Source organism: Paraphaeosphaeria sporulosa (assembly GCF_001642045.1).
Source record: "Paraphaeosphaeria sporulosa strain AP3s5-JAC2a unplaced genomic scaffold CC84scaffold_5, whole genome shotgun sequence".
In the NCBI taxonomy this organism is placed as follows: domain Eukaryota; kingdom Fungi; phylum Ascomycota; class Dothideomycetes; order Pleosporales; family Didymosphaeriaceae; genus Paraphaeosphaeria; species Paraphaeosphaeria sporulosa.
Window position 1 is genome coordinate 1637419 of NW_017253364.1, and position 17929 is coordinate 1655347.

General features: G+C 55.8%; 7 protein-coding genes across 7 annotated transcripts; 3 read left to right on the forward strand and 4 right to left on the reverse strand.

Annotated features, from left to right (window-relative positions):
- Positions 1–491: 491 nt before the first annotated feature.
- CC84DRAFT_1145702 (uncharacterized protein) lies at positions 492–2409 on the reverse strand. The gene is made up of 6 exons (XM_018176522.1): positions 2270–2409; positions 2074–2209; positions 1809–2024; positions 1690–1761; positions 1271–1640; positions 492–1223 (listed from the first exon to the last, which is right to left on the reverse strand). Exons 1-6 carry the CDS (start codon positions 2384–2386, stop codon positions 497–499), a joined length of 1638 nt encoding a protein of 545 aa, XP_018036317.1. The 5' UTR covers positions 2387–2409; the 3' UTR covers positions 492–496.
- Positions 2410–5448: 3039 nt separating this feature from the next.
- On the reverse strand, positions 5449–5845 carry CC84DRAFT_1259269 (uncharacterized protein; the record flags this gene model as incomplete). The annotated part of the gene is made up of 3 exons (XM_018184898.1): positions 5449–5615; positions 5669–5778; positions 5831–5845. The coding sequence occupies 3 exons, from the start codon at positions 5843–5845 to the stop codon at positions 5528–5530; spliced, it is 213 nt and encodes a 70-aa protein (XP_018036318.1). The 3' UTR covers positions 5449–5527.
- Positions 5846–6158: 313 nt separating this feature from the next.
- On the forward strand, positions 6159–9781 carry CC84DRAFT_1145709 (DUF663-domain-containing protein; the record flags this gene model as incomplete). The annotated part of the gene is made up of 2 exons (XM_018176523.1): positions 6159–6333; positions 6383–9781. The coding sequence occupies exons 1-2, from the start codon at positions 6196–6198 to the stop codon at positions 9779–9781; spliced, it is 3537 nt and encodes a 1178-aa protein (XP_018036319.1). The 5' UTR covers positions 6159–6195.
- Positions 9782–9859: 78 nt separating this feature from the next.
- CC84DRAFT_1164364 (alpha-ketoacid dehydrogenase kinase) lies at positions 9860–11624 on the reverse strand. Its single transcript, XM_018178471.1, has 2 exons — positions 11209–11624; positions 9860–11153 (listed from the first exon to the last, which is right to left on the reverse strand). Exons 1-2 carry the CDS (start codon positions 11409–11411, stop codon positions 9902–9904), a joined length of 1455 nt encoding a protein of 484 aa, XP_018036320.1. The 5' UTR covers positions 11412–11624; the 3' UTR covers positions 9860–9901.
- Positions 11625–11718: 94 nt separating this feature from the next.
- Positions 11719–15280, forward strand: CC84DRAFT_1119522 (uncharacterized protein). The gene is made up of 3 exons (XM_018175554.1): positions 11719–12468; positions 12529–14173; positions 14226–15280. The coding sequence occupies exons 1-3, from the start codon at positions 12192–12194 to the stop codon at positions 15187–15189; spliced, it is 2886 nt and encodes a 961-aa protein (XP_018036321.1). The 5' UTR covers positions 11719–12191; the 3' UTR covers positions 15190–15280.
- A 622-nt stretch (positions 15281–15902) lies between these two features.
- On the forward strand, positions 15903–16881 carry CC84DRAFT_1217245 (alpha/beta-hydrolase; the record flags this gene model as incomplete). The annotated part of the gene is made up of 3 exons (XM_018182874.1): positions 15903–16282; positions 16350–16752; positions 16807–16881. 3 exons carry the CDS (start codon positions 15903–15905, stop codon positions 16879–16881), a joined length of 858 nt encoding a protein of 285 aa, XP_018036322.1.
- Positions 16882–16986: 105 nt separating this feature from the next.
- CC84DRAFT_1145718 (Glyoxalase/bleomycin resistance protein/dioxygenase) lies at positions 16987–17671 on the reverse strand. The gene is made up of 2 exons (XM_018176524.1): positions 17210–17671; positions 16987–17159 (listed from the first exon to the last, which is right to left on the reverse strand). Exons 1-2 carry the CDS (start codon positions 17557–17559, stop codon positions 17123–17125), a joined length of 387 nt encoding a protein of 128 aa, XP_018036323.1. The 5' UTR covers positions 17560–17671; the 3' UTR covers positions 16987–17122.
- Between the last annotated feature and the right edge of the window lie 258 nt (positions 17672–17929).

Sequence of the window (17929 nt, forward strand, 5' to 3'; positions counted from 1 at the left end):
CGCAATTGAGATGTCCGGCCACCTGTTCATTAGAGCATCGATCGCTGCTTCGGAGGACGCCAGATTCCGGCAGAGTTCAACACGCTGAGCAGCAAGATGAGCGTTATCTGTCAAGGCGGCAGTGTTCTCCCTCTTGTCAGAACCTTCCTCCGAAGCTTCAAATTGGCTTTGAATGAACGCAGCTACACGAGGCCAGAGATCTGCAACGTCGCGGCCTTTTAATAGACTTTAGCTTGAGCGAGGATGTTGAAGGAGCTAGAGTTGGTATAAAAAGTTCGCTGCTTGGATCGAGGATGGACAGGACGATCAGGATGAAGACTTTCGCGATTGGTCACCGAACACCGCTGAACGACATTGGTGTCGGTTTGTCAGGTACTGATCTATAGCAATGTTACGCATTCCTGGTAGCGTTGGATCAGTCTTGGGAAATCCTTTCCGCCTGGGAAGAGCACTGATGTGGTGTAGGGTCGTTTAACTTGAATTTCATTACACATTACTATCCTTGACCAGCGGTCCTGTTCCACACCGAACATTTGTGCCATCTCGAATTACTCGTCACCGGTCGCCTGAGATCGGTGTTAGAGAAATTCCGATCGGGCAGGCACCCCAGCGTCGGCAATGCCGTCAAGTACCCGTTGTCGGTCCCACAACTTAAGCATGCTGCGGCCTTGGACGGAGGCTGTGGAACAATTCCCAACTCTACATCATGTCCCGAACGTGAGGTTTGATCTGGGACGGGAGGCGTGCAGGTTCGCACATGCGAGAAGTTGCACACAGACCCGTGGTCACTACCCAGCCTTTGGTGGCTTTTCGTTGGCGTGCGCTGAGGCCCAGACCATGGACGCGGACTCCAGCCAGCAGGCCACGCCACCGCTGCAGGGGAACCTGGGCTGTCTTTGTAGGCTGCAGCTGAAAGCCGCATCCAGACAGTCTGTCTCTTTTTCTTCACTTGCGTAGGTATGGCTTTGGGCATTTGTTTGGGGACGGAGTTTTGTGGCGTGGCCATGTCGTTGGTATTCCGCGAGCGAGCCATAGATGAGAATATGCTTGTATGAAAGACGCGTCCTATGAGTACGCGAATGGCAGGGAGCGAGACGCAGACGTAACCGCATGCCAGCTCGATCTCGGTCCATATGGTCACCGGCACGTAGTCCCACGTCGGATCGAGGGTGGCTTCGAACGTGAAAAGAGATTGTAGGCGGATTATACTCGCAATGCATCCACTGTTTCATTCAGCTGTTGGAGTTGCTGCATTCTTCATATAACTTACAATGTACCAATACTGAACATCAGGCCGACTGCAAACTTGCGCGCGCGTTGCATCTTCAGCTGTCTAATGCAGACCAAAGGGAAAATGAGGAGCACAATGTCTTGTGCAATTGCTGTCCCGGAATTCGCAAACGCCAGCGCGTTGATGTTCATGCATTGTCCCTTAATGTCCCGGTCCCAGAAAGCATTCACCGGCCGGCAGTTGAATATGGTGAGGAAGAACAGTATGAGCGAGTTGATGACGATCCAACCCAGAATGATGTATGCTATGATGCGGACTCTTTTCAGCGGAAAGATCTCAAGGTAGAACATAATCAAAGATGCTTTCATCATGGCGAGCACAATGACGTATGTTGACCACGCGATGTAGACTATCATTGTCAGTATACTGTGGCTCCCTTCAACGTGAAAAGGTCGTACAATATCGTAAGCTGTGAAGTAGCTGACCTGGCTTCAGATTCCACAAATGCTCACCGAAGCCAATTGTCGTCACTTAGAAAGCGTCAGCATATTCGAAGCAACCGATTGCTGCGACTGACTCTTCACCACACATGCGATAGGCATGGCAGCCAAAATGAGCGAGCTGACGATGATCCAATCCTCTAAGCGGACTCTCTTAGACATAACCTTGCCCACAAGCCTCAGGGTGACGAAGAAGATCGCGAGAGGGTAGCAGACGCAGGTACAGATAAGAACCGTATTCGATTTGGAATCCTCTGAGAGGTCACAAACGTCATCCTGCACTTGGGAGAATCCTTTGCATGTATGAGTCAATATTTCATGTCAGAGCATCCTTTTACGTACCTAGCGCGTCCTCCATCGTGCAGTTTGCAAGCATGCATGCCGACACGCGTTTGGCAAGAATTGTATTCCCACATTGGCACTGATAATCGGTGATTCCACATCCGCTGTCAGCTATGCTGGGAAGCAGACATGTGAGCTACGAAAATGTTAACAATCGCAAACTGTTAATCCTGAAGCCTGAAAAGAGAACACTCACGCCGCAAGGAGGGATGTCAGCGATACCCAGTTCGCGTGAATGGATTTGCTGCAACCCTCTGACGTTTCCCAGCATCAGAAGGCACAGCCAAGCGAATACCAGCACACGCATACCCATGTTGACGAAACCGCATCTCAACCTGTAAGGGACGGCGGAAGTCCATATGCTTTATTTCTGCGCAAGACATATTGTATCAGGAAACGACATTCAAGGTTTGGTAGAGCGTGGCGCACAAAGTTTCACGCACTACCGCATTCGTTGGTTTTCCGGGAAACTTTGCGCCATGGGAACCAGCTCGTCGTGGTGGGCGAATCATCAGGCAGCGGGCACGCCGCCGCTGAGCGACACACGGACGCCACTTCTAGCGATACAACGTGGGGGCATGACTCGGTGGGCTCGCACGACCTATCGCTGGGAAGATGGATTTAAAACACAGCCAGAAGTCAGCGTTGATGTGGAGTTCAAGGCCCTGCAGACTAGCGAATGTGCAACATCACGATGGTGCGGTAGCGGACCGCGTCAGATCTCCCGTGCCGACCGCGCTAAGATCGGAAGGTTCGACGGACACAAAAGCAAGTGGGATCTGGACCGAATTGTACCAATCAAAGAATGGATGCAGCACGACATTTCCAATATATCGCTATACGTTGTACCAAGGTACCTTCAAGGCTAAGTGTACCCAATACTCGAAATGACTTTCGCAGGCAGATCTGGCCTGGCGAGGGGACGCATTTATGAATGATGACCTGTCTCTCCGTATGTCCTTCTCGTCGATATAACGACATCAGCCTGGTTCGAGAGAGGGATCGCAAGCAACGACATTGCGAGGTAGCTACTGCCCTTCATGACGAGTCAAGCAGCGGGCTTATTGCTAGCCATCCAGTGAGCGGGCGATATTACTAAATAGAGGAGTTGCACTTGGAAATGCAAACGGATAAAAATGCTCGGGAGGCTCTGGCACGACTCAAATGTCGTACGCGGACAACGTAGAGCGTTGCAACAACATTGTGGACGAAGTTCACGAGTAGGTCAACGGTCTGCTACATCAGGATCTGCGCCTCCACACCCGTCCTCCCGCGTCGATTTTCGGAGATCACCGTATGGTTTGTTACACCGACTTGGGATCTTCGTATTCACACGTGGCGAAACACCCATTCAGTGATCCCTATCAGATCCGAACGAGACTAGCGATCCAAACGCCCCTTAGGAAGGTTCCCCACTAACCAGAGAGCGAACAGGAACGTACATCGGTACCGGAGCATTACCCCATTAGAGACTGTTCTGCTAATCAAGCACGTGCTTATTTAGCATAAACTAGGTCGGTCGTTTATGCGCACCGAGCCGGTCGACGTTAACCCGGCATTCCGCGGTGATCTCGTGCCTTGTCATCCGGTAGGCAAGCACGCAGATGTTGAGTGCTCAGCTCTGCGCGCTACAAGCCTCTGCACGCGCATTCATATAGTCCTTGCATCTCTATAAGATTGCTCTCTGCGAGATCGCTCTCGAATAAATGAGTTCAATCTTCATATAAAAAATAGGCTGCTGCACAGGTCACGCGCAAGACGAGTCAGAAGAAATACTAAAAGCTGTTAGACAAGTGATCGATTTGCAATTGGCCAAACCACACCACTCCGGACAGACCTAGGCCAGGCGACTCCGCGCGGCATTGCCGGGAAGTAAAAATAACCAAAGACCAAATTGAGCAGGAACATAGTAGCCCAAGCACCTACGGACGGCGTAGTGACCACATGAGCTTTCAAAAACTCGTCGAATCACAGACTTAACACTGACTTTACCTAATCAGCAAGTTCAAAAAAGCCGAGACAGATGTACCGAGATACCGTCCGTAAGTTAGTCGTTGTTAGCATGCATTTGACCGGCGCGTCGGATTGATCGAAAGTGATAAGACCAGAACGCTGCCAAGTCATGAGAAGGCTATGAAAGGCAGCAACAGCCCCTCCTCACAGAGATTATGAGAGAGAACGCCAAGTACGTTTTCTTTTTTCTTTCCTCTAATCTGTGGACCCAGTTCCAACAATAAACATCATCGCGTGGTCAACTGAATCATTACCGCGCTCTCAGCTCCCTCAGACTTACTCACAGGGCCCACACTAACGCAGGGGCATTCTGGCGTGAACGTAGCTCGAAACTTGTCTCGTCGAGACTTCGGACGAGACACGGCGTATGCGGCGTCCACGTGCTATGCAATGCACCGGCACCACTGACAGGTTCAGCTGCCCAGTGCCATTCTAGTTTCTCCTTGGAAAAGGTTCCAAAAGCATGATCTCCACAACGTCACCATGCACCTGCCACTCCTGGGAGAGTGTAGTGTACTTCAACGCTGTTGAGCCGAAAACAGCGGGTTAGAAGCGAGAGTTGAAGCACAACGTCGCGAACATTCTGGTGATGGCGCACCTAGAAGCTCGTCCTCTAGGTGTCGTATAGGGCATGCCATTCACGTGCTACAAGCCATTTACAACTTGACACCCAGCTCGGTCGGGCCCAGATGATAGATCAGAGTGGGGGTCCTGAAGCGCTCCATCGCACTGACCTGACCCAACCGCGCATGGAAGCTTGTCTGATCAAGACACCATGACCGCTACAGGACTTCCGTCTTCATCCCAACCCTTGGGGCACCGCTTGCGGGTATAGGCACGAACATGGTACTCGACAACCCTTCCAAGCAAGCTATCGTGCTTCTAGGCACGATGTCTCACAAGCACATGGAGGCAAGGCTACAAGATTTCCGCAAGTGGCCCATATCGCTCTTGTACCTCTACAAGATGAACACGTGTCGAATCACTCCACCCATGCCCAATGGCAATTGCCAAGATGTTGCATGGTGAACGGGCAAATAAGTCAGAAGAACGACGATGTACTGAATACAGCGTCCCTCTACTCCGGTGTACATGGTTTTGTACACAAGGAGCTGAGCATGCGGCTGTGGAGCCCACAGACCACGCTGGGAATGTGCATCTCGATAGACGATCCGCAACAAAATTCTCTACAAGTTGCAACGAAAAGCAACTGGCACGAGATCGCGAGAGTTGACGGGGAAAACGTCATATCGCAGCAAGCAGAGCAGCTGAAGAATCGAAGATATGCATTATGGTGTCGTGAAACCACGACTACATGCTAGCTAGGGTAAGGCCCGCTTCCACATGGCGTCCCTGAAATAAGGTGCTAATGATGCATACATGCTTGACGCGGCATGGTGTATCCGTCTATTCGTAGCGCTGTCGCTTACACTGGGTGCATCTACTGAGTCTTGACCTCGGAGTCTGCCTCTACGGTGATGTGCTCGTTGGTCTCGAGGGCGCCCACCTTGTCCTCGGGGAACTCGGCACTAATCGGGTGTGTTAGCAAGGCTGCAGCAAGCACGGGGACGGTATGATGTACGTGAAGCCCTTGATGAGGGTGAACTCGTTCGTGATCTTGCCGCCCTGGTCCTGGACCTTCTTCTTGGCCTGCTCGAGCTGGTCGGGGGAGGCTCCGTCCTTGAGGGTGACCTTGCAAATGGCTCGGTTAGCTAGGTTCTTCAGAGCAGGCCAGGAGGCTCACGTTGACAGCAGGCATGTTGCGGATGCGTGGGTGGTGTATGAAGGTCTCGCGGTGATGGTATGGTAGGGGGTGCGGGCGGGAGAGTACCAGCGTGTGTTTATATAGATAACAGGGTCTCGGTGCAGCACACGCACGTCATCGTCGGGGCATCACGCGTACCCTCGCTGTGTACGCCTCAGCCCACTTCGCGCCTGCCCCGCCAGCCCAGCTTGCTCCTTATCGATAGCGGCTGCTTTATCGATAACAGACCCTTGCTGCCGAACTCTTGGCGCGCCGCTAGCACGAAATTTTGGAAGCGCGACACCGACTGGCCCATTGATCGCCTCCGTGCTGTTCCTGGTGTTTGCACTCGTTCCTTCTGCAACATGTCGGAGGCTCAGGCGAATCGACCGCATCGGAAGCCCAAGGACAAGAAGGCGCCGACCACCGGGGAGCGGAATCCCAAGGCCTTTGCGTTCAATGCGCCTGGACGACTGGCCAAGCAAGCCGCGCGATCGCACGATGTAGGACCGCCCGCACAGCCTCCCAGGTGCTATGCTGACAGCGCTGCAGGTCAAAGAAAAGCGCCTCCATGTTCCGCTCGTCGACCGCCTCCCCGAAGAGGCCCCTCCCATCGTTGTCGGCGTCGTCGGTCCCCCGGGCGTGGGCAAGACGACACTGATCAAGTCTCTGATCCGCCGATACACGAAGCAAACCCTCTCCACGCCGACCGGGCCGCTGACAGTCGTCACCTCGAAGCGCCGACGCCTCACCTTCATGGAATGCCCCGCCGACTCGCTGGCAAGCATGATCGACATCGCCAAGGTGGTCGACATATGCCTGCTCATGATCGACGGCAACTATGGCTTCGAAATGGAGACGATGGAGTTTCTCAACGTCTTGTCAGCCAGCGGCATGCCCGGGAACGTGTTCGGCATCCTCACCCATCTGGACCTGTTCCGAAAGCAAGAAACCCTGAAGCTGCAGAAGAAGAGGTTGAAGCACAGATTCTGGAGCGAGTTGTACCAGGGCGCCAAGCTCTTCTACCTCTCTGGCGTGGCCAATGGCCGATATCCAGACAGGGAGATCATGAACCTGTCGCGCTTTTTGAGCGTCATGAAGAACCCAAGGCCTTTGGTGTGGAGGAATTCCCATCCGTACTGCTTGGCCGACAGATTCCTGGACATCACGCCCCCGACCGATATGGAAGAAGACCCCAAGTGCGATCGCACCATAGCCCTGTATGGATACCTACGCGGAACAAACTTCCCTGCGCAGGGGTCCAGAGTTCATGTGCCAGGTGTTGGTGACCTAAGCGTTTCCTCGGTAGAGGCACTGCCCGATCCGTGCCCTACGCCGTTTTTCGAGAAGCAGTTGGAGAAGGTCACTGGCAAGAAGAAACGAGCAAGGCTCGGTGACAAGCAGAAGATCCTGTTTGCGCCCATGTCGGATGTTGGCGGTGTCCTGGTGGACAAGGACGCTGTGTACATTGATATCAAGAATCCAACGTTTGATCCTGATGCAGACTACACGGAGCGGGGGCTGGGCGAGCAGATGATGATTGGTCTGCAAGGAGGCAGGAAGCTACTGGGAGAAGATGATGCCGGAATGAGGCTGTTCAGCGGTGGAAAGACCGTCGACGGCACCGCAGACGACGACGCTGCAGACTCGGGCCGCAAAGCGCATCGCCACGCGAGGATGGCAGATGAGCAGAACGTAGACGAAGCCGATCTCGATGGCATCGACAGCGACTACGAAGAATTACAACAAGACTACGAGTCCGGAGACGACGAGGACGACACTGGTTTCTTGGAAGGCGACTCAATACCCAATGGCAAACCCGCTTTCGCTCGCCGGAGAGATTCTGAACGTAAAGATGCGACAGCTGAGGACTTGGCGTTTGCAGACAGTGACTCCGATCTCGGTTCAATATCAGGCGAAGAGCCAGACCTCGACGAGCTTGAGAATGACGATCTAGACTCAGTGGACTTTGACGAAGAGGACGAGGACGGTGCACTTCGATGGAAAGACAAACTCCGAGAGAACGCGGCAAAGATGCACGGTCGGAAGCGGGCTTACCAACCCGCTGACCTCGCAAAACTGATGGAGAACCTGGAACTCTCGCCAGCTGAGGTTTTGAAAGAGTGGCGCGGCGAAGAAGATGATGCAGATGAAGTGGACGACGAAGATGAGGACGATTTCTTTAACAAATCAAAAGTGGATGATGCTGCTAATGCGGAGGATCGTTATATACCCCTGTTTGACTACGCTGCGTTAGAAGAGAAGTGGGAAGACGATGAGAACATTGAGGCACTAAAGAGCAGGTTTGCCGTAGGCCATATGGACGGGAAAGGCGGAGATGGAGACGATGACGACGAGTTTGAGGGCTTCGAAGAAGATGGCGATGAGGGTGACGGCGAGTTTGAGGATTTGGAGACTGGGGAGAAGTTTGGCGGAAAGCAGGCTACCGAACAGGCCACCGAAGAGGATGGTGATGCAACCGCTGCAATTGAAGATGAGCGAGAAAAGAATGCTCGGCGGAAGGAAGAGCTCAAGCTCCGGTTCGAGGAAGAAGACCGGGAAGGCTTCATGAACGACAAAGCCAATGCCCGCAAGGACTCCGGGCAGGAAGAGGAGTTCGGCGAAGACGACTGGTACGATGCTCAAAAAGCCCAGATACAAAAGCAGCTCGACATCAACCGTGCCGAGTTCGACCAACTGGATACGGCATCGCGCATCCGAGTCGAAGGGCACAAAGCCGGAACGTACGCCCGCATCGTTCTGGAGAAGGTACCTTACGAGTTCTCGGCCAACTTCAGCCCCCGCTTCCCCGTCGTCATCGGCGGTCTCACTCCCACAGAAGAGCGCTTCGGCTTCGTCCAAGTCCGCATCAAGCGGCACCGCTGGCACAAGAAGATCCTCAAGACCAGCGATCCCCTCATCTTCTCCCTGGGCTGGCGCCGCTTCCAGGTCACGCCCATCTACAGCATCCACGAGAACAGACAACGGCATCGCATGCTCAAGTACACGCCCGAGCACATGCATTGCCACGGCACGTTCTACGGCCCGCTCGTCGCACCCAACACGGGCTTCTGCTGCGTTCAGTCCTTCAGCAACAAGACGCCGGGCTTCCGCATCGCCGCCACGGGCGTCGTCCTCGCCGTCGACGAAAACTTCGAAATCGTCAAGAAACTCAAGCTCACAGGGCATCCCTACAAGATCTTCAAAAACACCGCCTTCATCAAGGACATGTTCCAGTCGGCGCTCGAGGTCGCCAAGTTCGAGGGCGCCTCCATCCGTACCGTGTCGGGGGTGCGCGGGCAGATCAAGCGCGCGCTGAGCAAGCCCGAGGGCAACTTCCGCGCGACCTTCGAGGACAAGATCCTCATGAGCGACATTGTGTTCCTGCGCGCGTGGTACCCGATCAAGCCGCACCGGTTCTACAACCCGGTGACGAACCTGCTCGACGCGGTGCTGTCGCCTGAGACGGGCGAGAGCACGGCGTGGAGCGGCATGCGGCTCACGGGGCAGGTCCGGCACGAACTCAACCTGCCCACGCCCGCGCTGAAGAACAGTGCGTACCGCCCCGTCGACCGCCAGGAGCGGCACTTCAACCCGCTGCGCGTCCCGCGCAAGCTCGCCGCGGACCTGCCGTTCAAGTCGCAGATCGCGGCGATGAAGCCGCAGCGCAACAAGACGTACCTGCAGAAACGCGCCGTCGTGCTTGGGGGCGAGGAGAAGAAGGCGCGCAGGCTGCTGGACCAGGTGATGACGCTGCGGAACGAGAAGGTGGAGAAGAGGCGCAAGGCGCAGGAGGTGCGGAAGGAGGGGTACAAGCGGAAGATTGCGGAGAACATGGAGAAGAAGGCGGAGCGGGAGAAGAAGGAGAAGCAGGATTACTGGGAGCGGGAGGGGAAGAAGAGGAGGCATCAGGAGGGTGGCGAGGGGGGCGGTGGGAAGAGGAGGAGGTAGATTTGGGCTGGGCTTTGTTCGGTTGTAAATACGCGGAATTGTGTTCACCTTTTACAGTTCGGAAGTGGACTCCGTGCATGTGTGTATATGTACTGTCGATTTTTGTGATGCATGCTGTATCTACTTTGCGTCCCCGTCCTTCTTCTGGTATCTATACTTCCAGCTCTCCTCCTCGACCTTGCCCACGCCCCGCAGACTCAGATACACATCCGTGCCCCACCCCCAGAGGCTCTGTATCGCGATCCCGCCGCCAAAGTACTCGGCATACGCCCGTCCTAGGGGTAGCCCATACCCCAGCCCCGCAAGACTGTTCGCGCCGTCCCCGCCCGGGCCCGAGAAGGCACTCAAGGTGTCCATACTGTTGCCGCGCCCCGACAGCGTCGACGACGCCCTGTCGTCATTGAAGGTGGTGAAGCTGTAGTTCCAGATCTGCGGCAGCGTCTCAGGCGAGATGCCGCCGCCGCGATCGCGGATGCGGATCGTGACGCCGGGCGTGCTGTGTGCGAGGGGCAGAATCTGCGCGGACGACGGCGCGGTCGGCGTCTTGCCTGTCCAGCGGTTGCTCGCGATATCCGTGGTCCCCTGGTCCACATTCTTGACTCTGGGGCGCACATCCTCGGCGTCTGCGTCGCGGGGCTCGTGAATCTCCTCGGGCAGCGGCGCAATAGTGACCTCGATGGGCTCTCTCTCCTTGCCGCTTTCTACCGTTGCGCGGAACGCGTTCTTGAGCAGCTCCGTGATGATGTACTCGAGGTGGACGGGGACGTGGGCGAAGGCGTAGTCCGGCTCGCCGTTGATGACGACGTGCGGCCGCACGCCATACTTGAGCTCGCAGATGTCGCCGACGACGTTCTCGCAGTGCTGGACGATGCGGGCGGGGCGCAGCGCGGTGTCGATGACGCCGTTCCAGCCCTCGCTGTGGGCGCTTTCATGCATGGTCTCGGCGTGCGGCTGCGACGACAGGTGCAGTGCGAGGTGCTGCTCCGCAATCAGCCGCGTGCCGATGCGGGCGCGCAGGTGCTCGTCGAGGAAGCGCGTGACGTCCGTGGGCGAGATGTACTTGCGGGCCTCGAGGAAGCCGCGGGCGAGGATGGAGATGGTGTTGGAGTGCGTGTTGACGAGGTCGGCCATGACCTCTGTGAAGTTGACCTCGTCCTCGAGGGTGGTGATCTCGCGCTCGGCCCATGGGAGCAGCGTGGAGAGGCTGTGGATGTAGTTGGAGTGGATCTTGGAGATGTGCGGGTTGGACACGACGATGAAGGGCAGGTTGCGGAGCGACTGGATGCGGTGGGCGAGGCGGGCGGGCAGGATGGACAGGGTGAAGTTGGCCGACGTGAGGAGCTGCGGGGTGGTGAGGGGCGGGCGGCCGTGTCTGCGTGCGCGGGGGAGTCAGCCAGGCACGCGGGAGGAGGCGCGGGTGTACTGACCTGACCAGGTCGGCGAGGGTGAGTGGGTGCAGCGGCAGGCTTGCGAGCCGCGAGATGTCGTGGTCCGTCACCTTGGCCGTCGACAGCGCGCGGTGCTGCCGCCCCCGAGCGAAGAGCGCAGCGCCCGGCCGGCGGACATTGCGCGGGCAAAACTGGCGCACCAACTGCGTCTGGATCACGAGCGGGCGCTGAGCGTGTGCCATGTTCATCTGCTCCCGAGCGTCGCAGCTTCACGATGCTAAGACTTTGTATGCGGCCGCGGGCTCATCCGTCTTGCCGATGTGCGTGGGCAGAAACAATGCCGAGCCTGTATCTTCTATCGTCTCATCGTGCTTGAAAATGAAGCATCATTGCATCGTGGGGCGCAATGGCGGGCAGCGCGGGCAGTGGATCGTGCGGTGGATGTGATAATGTCCACCGCGGTGTGTCGTCAGAGGTCGAGGTCCAAGCTCGCCTCGGCCCTCAAAACCGTCCAGTCACACGACATCGCTATCCTCTCATGCCCACGGGCTCCTTACCACGTGAGACCGGAGGGCAGGCGTCTCATTTTTCAAAGCTCAGAAGCAAGCGTGGAAATGCTTTTCGAACCGCATCCAAATTCGCACAAGTGGATGTGAAGCCATGGTTCGTGGAAGATTGACGCATGGGCATGTGCTCGTATCTGTGATTCCATGTGAAGGGGTACAGTTCGATATGCAGCTTGCTACCAAGCATAATCGCCTACATTGTCTGCAGAGAGTACCCCTTTATACACGCCCGGCATAACGTGTGGATCAGTACTATAATTCAGTGGCGACTGATGTTTCTTTCCGCCAATGCCAACGATCCCGCTTCGAAATACGACCATATTTGCCGGTAACGTTCTATATTGCTCCGTACGACCACCACCACAAATCGTACATGTGGGGTCTATAGCCAGGCATACAATATGGGAAGGCGAAGGCGCTTGCACATGGCACTTCGCGCTCTGAGATCAACCCGCCATGGAACTCTTCGCATCAATCGCATTGCTTTGCTTTGTCATCAGCGGCACCACTGCCATCGGACAACCAGCAAGCATCGCCTTTTCTGAAACCGAAGGTACCCTCAAGCTCGGTGGAACTGGTCAAGCGCCGACTATAGTCATCGATAGCAAAGACTGGCCAGGCGTAGCGCGAGCGGGCAACGACCTAGCGAATGACTTCGGCCTTGTCACAGGCACGAAAGGGAAAGTCGCCTCGGGGACTTCCGGGCTCTCCAATAGTTCGGTCATCATTGCAGGTAGGGATTGTGCGCCAAATGCGGTAGGCCGATCGTATGCTCGCTGACAAGCTCGTCAAGGAACGGTCGGGAAATCTCCTCTCATTGACAGCTTAGTGTCTGCTGGCAAGGTCGACGTTTCCAATGTCAAGGGGAAATGGGAGTCTTTCACGTCAACGCTGGTGGAGAATCCGGTAGATGGTATCGATCGTGCACTTGTGCTTGTTGGAAGTGACAAACGCGGCACCATATATGCCATCTATGACGTCTCCGAGCAGATCGGCGTATCCCCCTGGTATTGGTGGGCCGATGTCCCTCCAAAGAAACACAATGCTTTATACGCATTGCCCAAACCGAAAACCCAAGGCCCACCCTCCATCAAATACAGGGGCCTATTCATCAACGACGAGCAGCCTGCGCTCACGAACTGGGTGAAATCGAATTTCGGCGGCGTATACGACAGTCGTTTCCATGCAAAAGTATTCGAGCTTCTTTTGCGCTTGCGCGCAAACTACTTCTGGCCCGCCATGTGGGCATCGAAGTTCCATGTCGATGACAGTAAGAATGGACCGCTCGCCGATGAGATGGGAATCGTCATGGGGACGAGCCACACGGAACCCATGGCCCGCGCAGATAAAGAGAAAGTCAAGCCGTGGGACTGGAAGAGTAATCAGAGCAATTTGAAAAAGTACATGCAGGACGGTGCAACGCGAAGTAAGAACTGGGAGGTCGTCTGGACCTTGGGTATGCGAGGCGATGGTGACACCGCGAGCCCGACCCTAGACGCGAAGACCCTAGTCGATGTGTTCACAGCACAGCAAGGCATATTGAAGAGCACCCTTGGCGTCTCAAGTCTCAATGCTGTGCCGCAGATGTGGTGCGTATACAAAGAAGTCGGAGGGTACTATCAAGCTGGGATGAAAGTACCAGAAGAGATCACGATCCTCTGGAGCGATGATAACAGTGGGAATATTCAACGTTTACCCATCCCTGCCGAGGCGAACCGAATCGGTAATGCGGGTGTATACTACCACTTCGACTACGTCGGCGACCCACGGAATTACAAATGGATCAATAGTATCCAGCTTTCCAAGACGTGGCAGCAAATGCATCTTGCGCACCAGAAGAACGCCACGCAGATATGGATCGTAAATGTCGGCGATCTGAAACCCCTCGAGATACCCATCTCTCACTTCCTGGACATGGCGTATGACATGGACAACTTCATGAAGCCTGACAGCACAGACGAATGGCTTGCGTCTTGGGCAACACGCGAATTCGGCGACAAAGTTGCGCAAGGCACCACTGAAGTCATGGCTACCTACGGAAAGCTCATCATACGAAGGAAGTACGAGCTGCTCAATATGTCGCCGTTCCTCTATTCCACGACCAACTACGACGAGGCCGAGAATGTGCTCCACGAGTGGGAAGATCTTCAAAATAAGGCACAAAAATTGTACGATCAGCTTGACCCTGCTACCCAAATTTCATTCTTCGAGATGGTGTTGCATCCGGTGATGGCAGGACGAGTTGTGCAGCAAGTGTACATCAACGCTGCGAGGAACAAAGCGTATGCGACACAGAAGCGTATGAGTGCGAACGAGCTTGCTGCCGATGTGAAGGCGGCATATGCTGAAGATGGCGTAATCCAGAAGAGATACCATGGACTGTTAAACGGAAAGTGGAATCATATGATGGACCAGATTCACTTTGGTTACAACAACTGGTATGTTTTCTCTCTATTGACCCTTACCAAAAGTCAATTAACCTTGAAGCAGGCAAGATCCCAGCTCCAACACCATGCCATCAGTCACCACGATCAGCACAACCGCCCCCTCTTCCGGCCTCATGGGCGTCTCCGTCCAAGGCAGCACAGCCTCCGCCCCTGACTCCACACCTTTCCTCCTCGCCCTCTCCCCCTATACCCCCGAGAACCGCACAGTTGACATTTACGCCCGTGGCTCTGGCTCCACAGACTTCACCATCTCATCCCCCTCTCCTTACATTAGCATCACACCCTCGCACGGCACAATCAGCTACCCATCGGGTACGTCCACCATCCGCGCCACCATATCCGTGGACTGGTCCTCCGCTCCCAATGGCACCAGCACCTCCACCATCGCCATAACGCCCAAATCCGGGGCACCCGTCACGCTCAGCCTGCCACTCAACAACGTCGCCGTCCCCACAGATTTCAAAGGCTACGTCGATTCCGCCGGGGCCGTGGCCATGGAGATGGCTTATTTCACCTCCCGCACCGCATCGTCTTCAGGCGCGTCGCTCGAGGTCATCCCTCACTACGGCCGCACGCACTCCGGGCTTACTTTGCTCCCCGTGAGCGCTGGCACCCAGACAACCACGTCAGGACCCAGTGCCGTGTATTCTTTCTATTCCTTCACCTCCGCCGCCAGCGCAAAGGTGGTGGCGTACCTCCCGCCCTCGTTCAACGTGAATCCTTCATCCCCGCTGAAATTCGCTGTGCAGGTGGACGAGGGGACGCCGGTTACAGTGAGTCCGGTTCCGGGTAGCACGCTGGGGAGTATGCCTTCAGGGTGGAGCAAGAGCGTCATCAACGGGGCTAGAGTAGTCAAGATTGATGTAGGTAAAGTTGAGAAAGGGGCGCATCAGGTGAAGATGTGGCTGCTTGAACCGGGGACGGTGGTTCATAGACTTGTTGTCGATTTGGGCGGTGTGAGGGATAGTTATCTTGGGCCGCCGGAGAGTGTAAAGGTAGGGTTTTGAAGCGTTGCGTGTGAGCAGGTGAGAGGAGCGGGGCGGGGGTATCCTCTGGTGCAGACTGGGAAGTACTATTTGCACTGCTGACAGGAAACGGACACTCACCATTTCTCGCTGCCGCATCGTTCAGCTCCTCGCCTCTTGTGTACCGCCGCTTCTAGTCTGCTGCTTCAATCGAACAGAACAATATGGAGAGGCTGCGAAGGTGGAAGTGGCGATGCGGCTCGCCGTTTCTTTCCCTACGTACGTTGCGTTCCGCGCTAATTCCTCCGCCCCCACGTCCATCTCCGGACCCCATAGCGCTCACCTGGATAATTCACCCCGACGTTTCACAGCAGAAGTTGTCCGCAAGCGTGGCCTACCGCACAGTGTGGTGACTGCACAGCCCCGAATAGGATGCGATTGTAGCGAGGGACGTACGGATGCGGTGTACAGGAGTGCGACCAGGCTCGATACAGCACGGGTGTGAGCATTTCCAGCATCCCCATCTTGGGCGGAGATTGCAGTTGTCGTTGGGCAGGTCCTTCCAGAGGAAACAAAGTGTGCCATAAAGCTTTATTCTCCCATGTCGTTCGATCACGCCTCATTACGCAGACGTTCTGCCATCTTGCAAGCGCTCTACCAGTTCTTTTGTTCCTTATTCCTTATTCCTTTTGCATTTTGGGACTGTGGTTTTTTTCGGTTATACTATCGTTTAATTGTGTTCTGATACCGCCGCCATGCTCCCGCTCGCCCTCCTCCTCCCCGCGCTCACGCTCGCCACACCCGCACCCAGCTTTGCTTCCGACACATCCACCGACATGGACGCCGTCATCCGCGGCGGCACACCTTGCGCCTCGCACGCCGTGCTCTTCGCCCGCGGCACCTTCGACTCCGGGAATCTAGGCGTGTGGGTCGGTCCCTTTCTCAAAGACAGCGTACTCTCCGCCTTGGCCGGCGACGTGCACGTCCAAGGCGTCAACGCGGGGGACTATGCTGCCAATCTCGCCGACTACGTCAAAGAAGGAGGGAGCGAAAGTTGCGCAGACGCGTGCGCGAGGACGGTAGATGCGTATGTGGAGAAGTGTCCAGGGGCGAATGTGTTTGTGTCGGGGTGGAGGTAGGTTTCGGGCTATTGTTGGAGCCTCCGTATTCCAGAAGGGACAGATTGACTTACACAGCTAAAGCCAAGGTGCCCTCTGCGCCCACAAATGCGTCAACCGCATCTCGCCCAACGCAGCCACCCAGCTCAAAGGGCTCGCCACCTTCGGCGACGAAAACGCCCTGATGGACGAGCCGGAGCTTGTTCCGTCTGGGCTGCCGTTCAAAGCATACTGCAACGAGGACAACACATCTCCGGACCTGTTGTGCACGCAAAGCGCCCTGTCAGGTGTCGACCTGCCCTCTAGCATCGCTGCATGGAAAGCTGAGGTGTACGATAATCTCGCGCTGCTGAAGGATGTAGCAACGAACCCTGCGCAGTTGAAAGCTGCCGCCGCATTACCTGTGTCTATACTCAGTGGCTTCTTTGGCGTCTCACGGTACTTCCTGCTCGATGTCGCAACCGGGAATGTGAGGAGGTGGCTTGTGGTAAGTGAAATTGTGGGCTGGTTCTAGGTGGGGTTTTGCTAACGATGCCCGTAGCTTCCGCCGCATTTTGTGTATGGGAACAATGGTATGGCGGACCAGGCGGCGAAGTGGATGGCGAGCTTGGTATGAGTGTGGGACTGGGGTGGGTAGCAAAGTAGGCAGGTCTGCAGTGAGCTGGTGAGGGAGTAATCCCTGGGAAAGTTGGGACAAGCGAGCAAGTCGCCACAATAAGAGGCGTGAGAGTGACTGCTCTTATGATTCGGAAAGTCATTAACACGCGGCCTCTCGAAGCCTGCCGCACAACAGCCACGCGCCTCCTCACACAGTGTCTTTACGCTTCCGTAGTCCCTCTTCCTCCAACGCCCAACTGTCAATGCGCCGTCTTATCCACAACCTCGATGTTATTCCTGCGCATCTCATTAGCACCGGCCGTCTTATACCTTCCCACACCACTCACCCCAGCGGATCCAGCACAAAAGCCCCATAATAGTTTGGCCCATACATCTCCCTCGGGCCGGGCGTCCCATTATCCTTCCCACCCGCCTCTACCGCCGCCTTATAAAACCTATCCACAGTCTCATGGTCCTCCGCCTTGAACGCAAGATGGAACCCATGCGCGGCCGCCGCACCGTCCTTGGCGACGCCAATCCAAAACACCGCTGAGGAAGGGGACGTGCCAAGACCGCAGGCGTGTCCGGGATAATCGAACTGCTTGGTGTAGTTGAGCGGGGCGAGGGCCGCAAGGTACCAGGCGACGATGGCGTCGTATTGGGCAGCCGGGACATTGAAGGTGAAGTGGTCGAGCATGGTGAAAGTAGGAGACGAGTCGCAATGAGGGTGTCGAGCAGAGGGCGTGCACCATATCTGCTTTCTGCTGGGCTTCTCGGTGATTATGTATTCGGGAAGTTGGGGTTGCACATATCGGCCAATGGGGGCTGAGAGCGGGGTCGCTGGCGAATCGCGTCCAGCGTGTGACGCGCTCCCACGTGCTTTCGTGAGTCAGTTTTGGATGCCTGCTTGGTAATTTCTGGGCACCGCGAGCTGGTTTGCGATCGTTGCCTGCTCATCAACGGCCGGTAGCAGTGAACAAAGATTGAATTCGCTTGAGAGGGCTGGTTACTTACTTACTCCACTGTCGATTTCAAAGTCACCTAGGAAAAACCGATCCAGAAAGCAG

Coding starts and splice junctions, on each gene's coding strand:
- CC84DRAFT_1119522 (XM_018175554.1), top strand. CDS start 12,192: ATGGAACTCTTCGCATCAATCGCATTGCTTTGCTTTGTCATCAGCGGC. Junction 12,469..12,528: donor TAGTTCGGTCATCATTGCAG/GTAGGGATTGTG, acceptor AAGCTCGTCAAG/GAACGGTCGGGAAATCTCCT. Junction 14,174..14,225: donor CACTTTGGTTACAACAACTG/GTATGTTTTCTC, acceptor ACCTTGAAGCAG/GCAAGATCCCAGCTCCAACA.
- CC84DRAFT_1164364 (XM_018178471.1), bottom strand. CDS start 11,411: ATGGCACACGCTCAGCGCCCGCTCGTGATCCAGACGCAGTTGGTGCGC. Junction 11,154..11,208: donor ACCCTCGCCGACCTGGTCAG/GTCAGTACACCC, acceptor CCGCGCACGCAG/ACACGGCCGCCCGCCCCTCA.
- CC84DRAFT_1145718 (XM_018176524.1), bottom strand. CDS start 17,559: ATGCTCGACCACTTCACCTTCAATGTCCCGGCTGCCCAATACGACGCC. Junction 17,160..17,209: donor TTTGTGCTGGATCCGCTGGG/GTGAGTGGTGTG, acceptor TGAGATGCGCAG/GAATAACATCGAGGTTGTGG.
- CC84DRAFT_1145702 (XM_018176522.1), bottom strand. CDS start 2,386: ATGGGTATGCGTGTGCTGGTATTCGCTTGGCTGTGCCTTCTGATGCTG. Junction 2,210..2,269: donor CTGACATCCCTCCTTGCGGC/GTGAGTGTTCTC, acceptor ACATTTTCGTAG/CTCACATGTCTGCTTCCCAG. Junction 2,025..2,073: donor CACGATGGAGGACGCGCTAG/GTACGTAAAAGG, acceptor ATACATGCAAAG/GATTCTCCCAAGTGCAGGAT.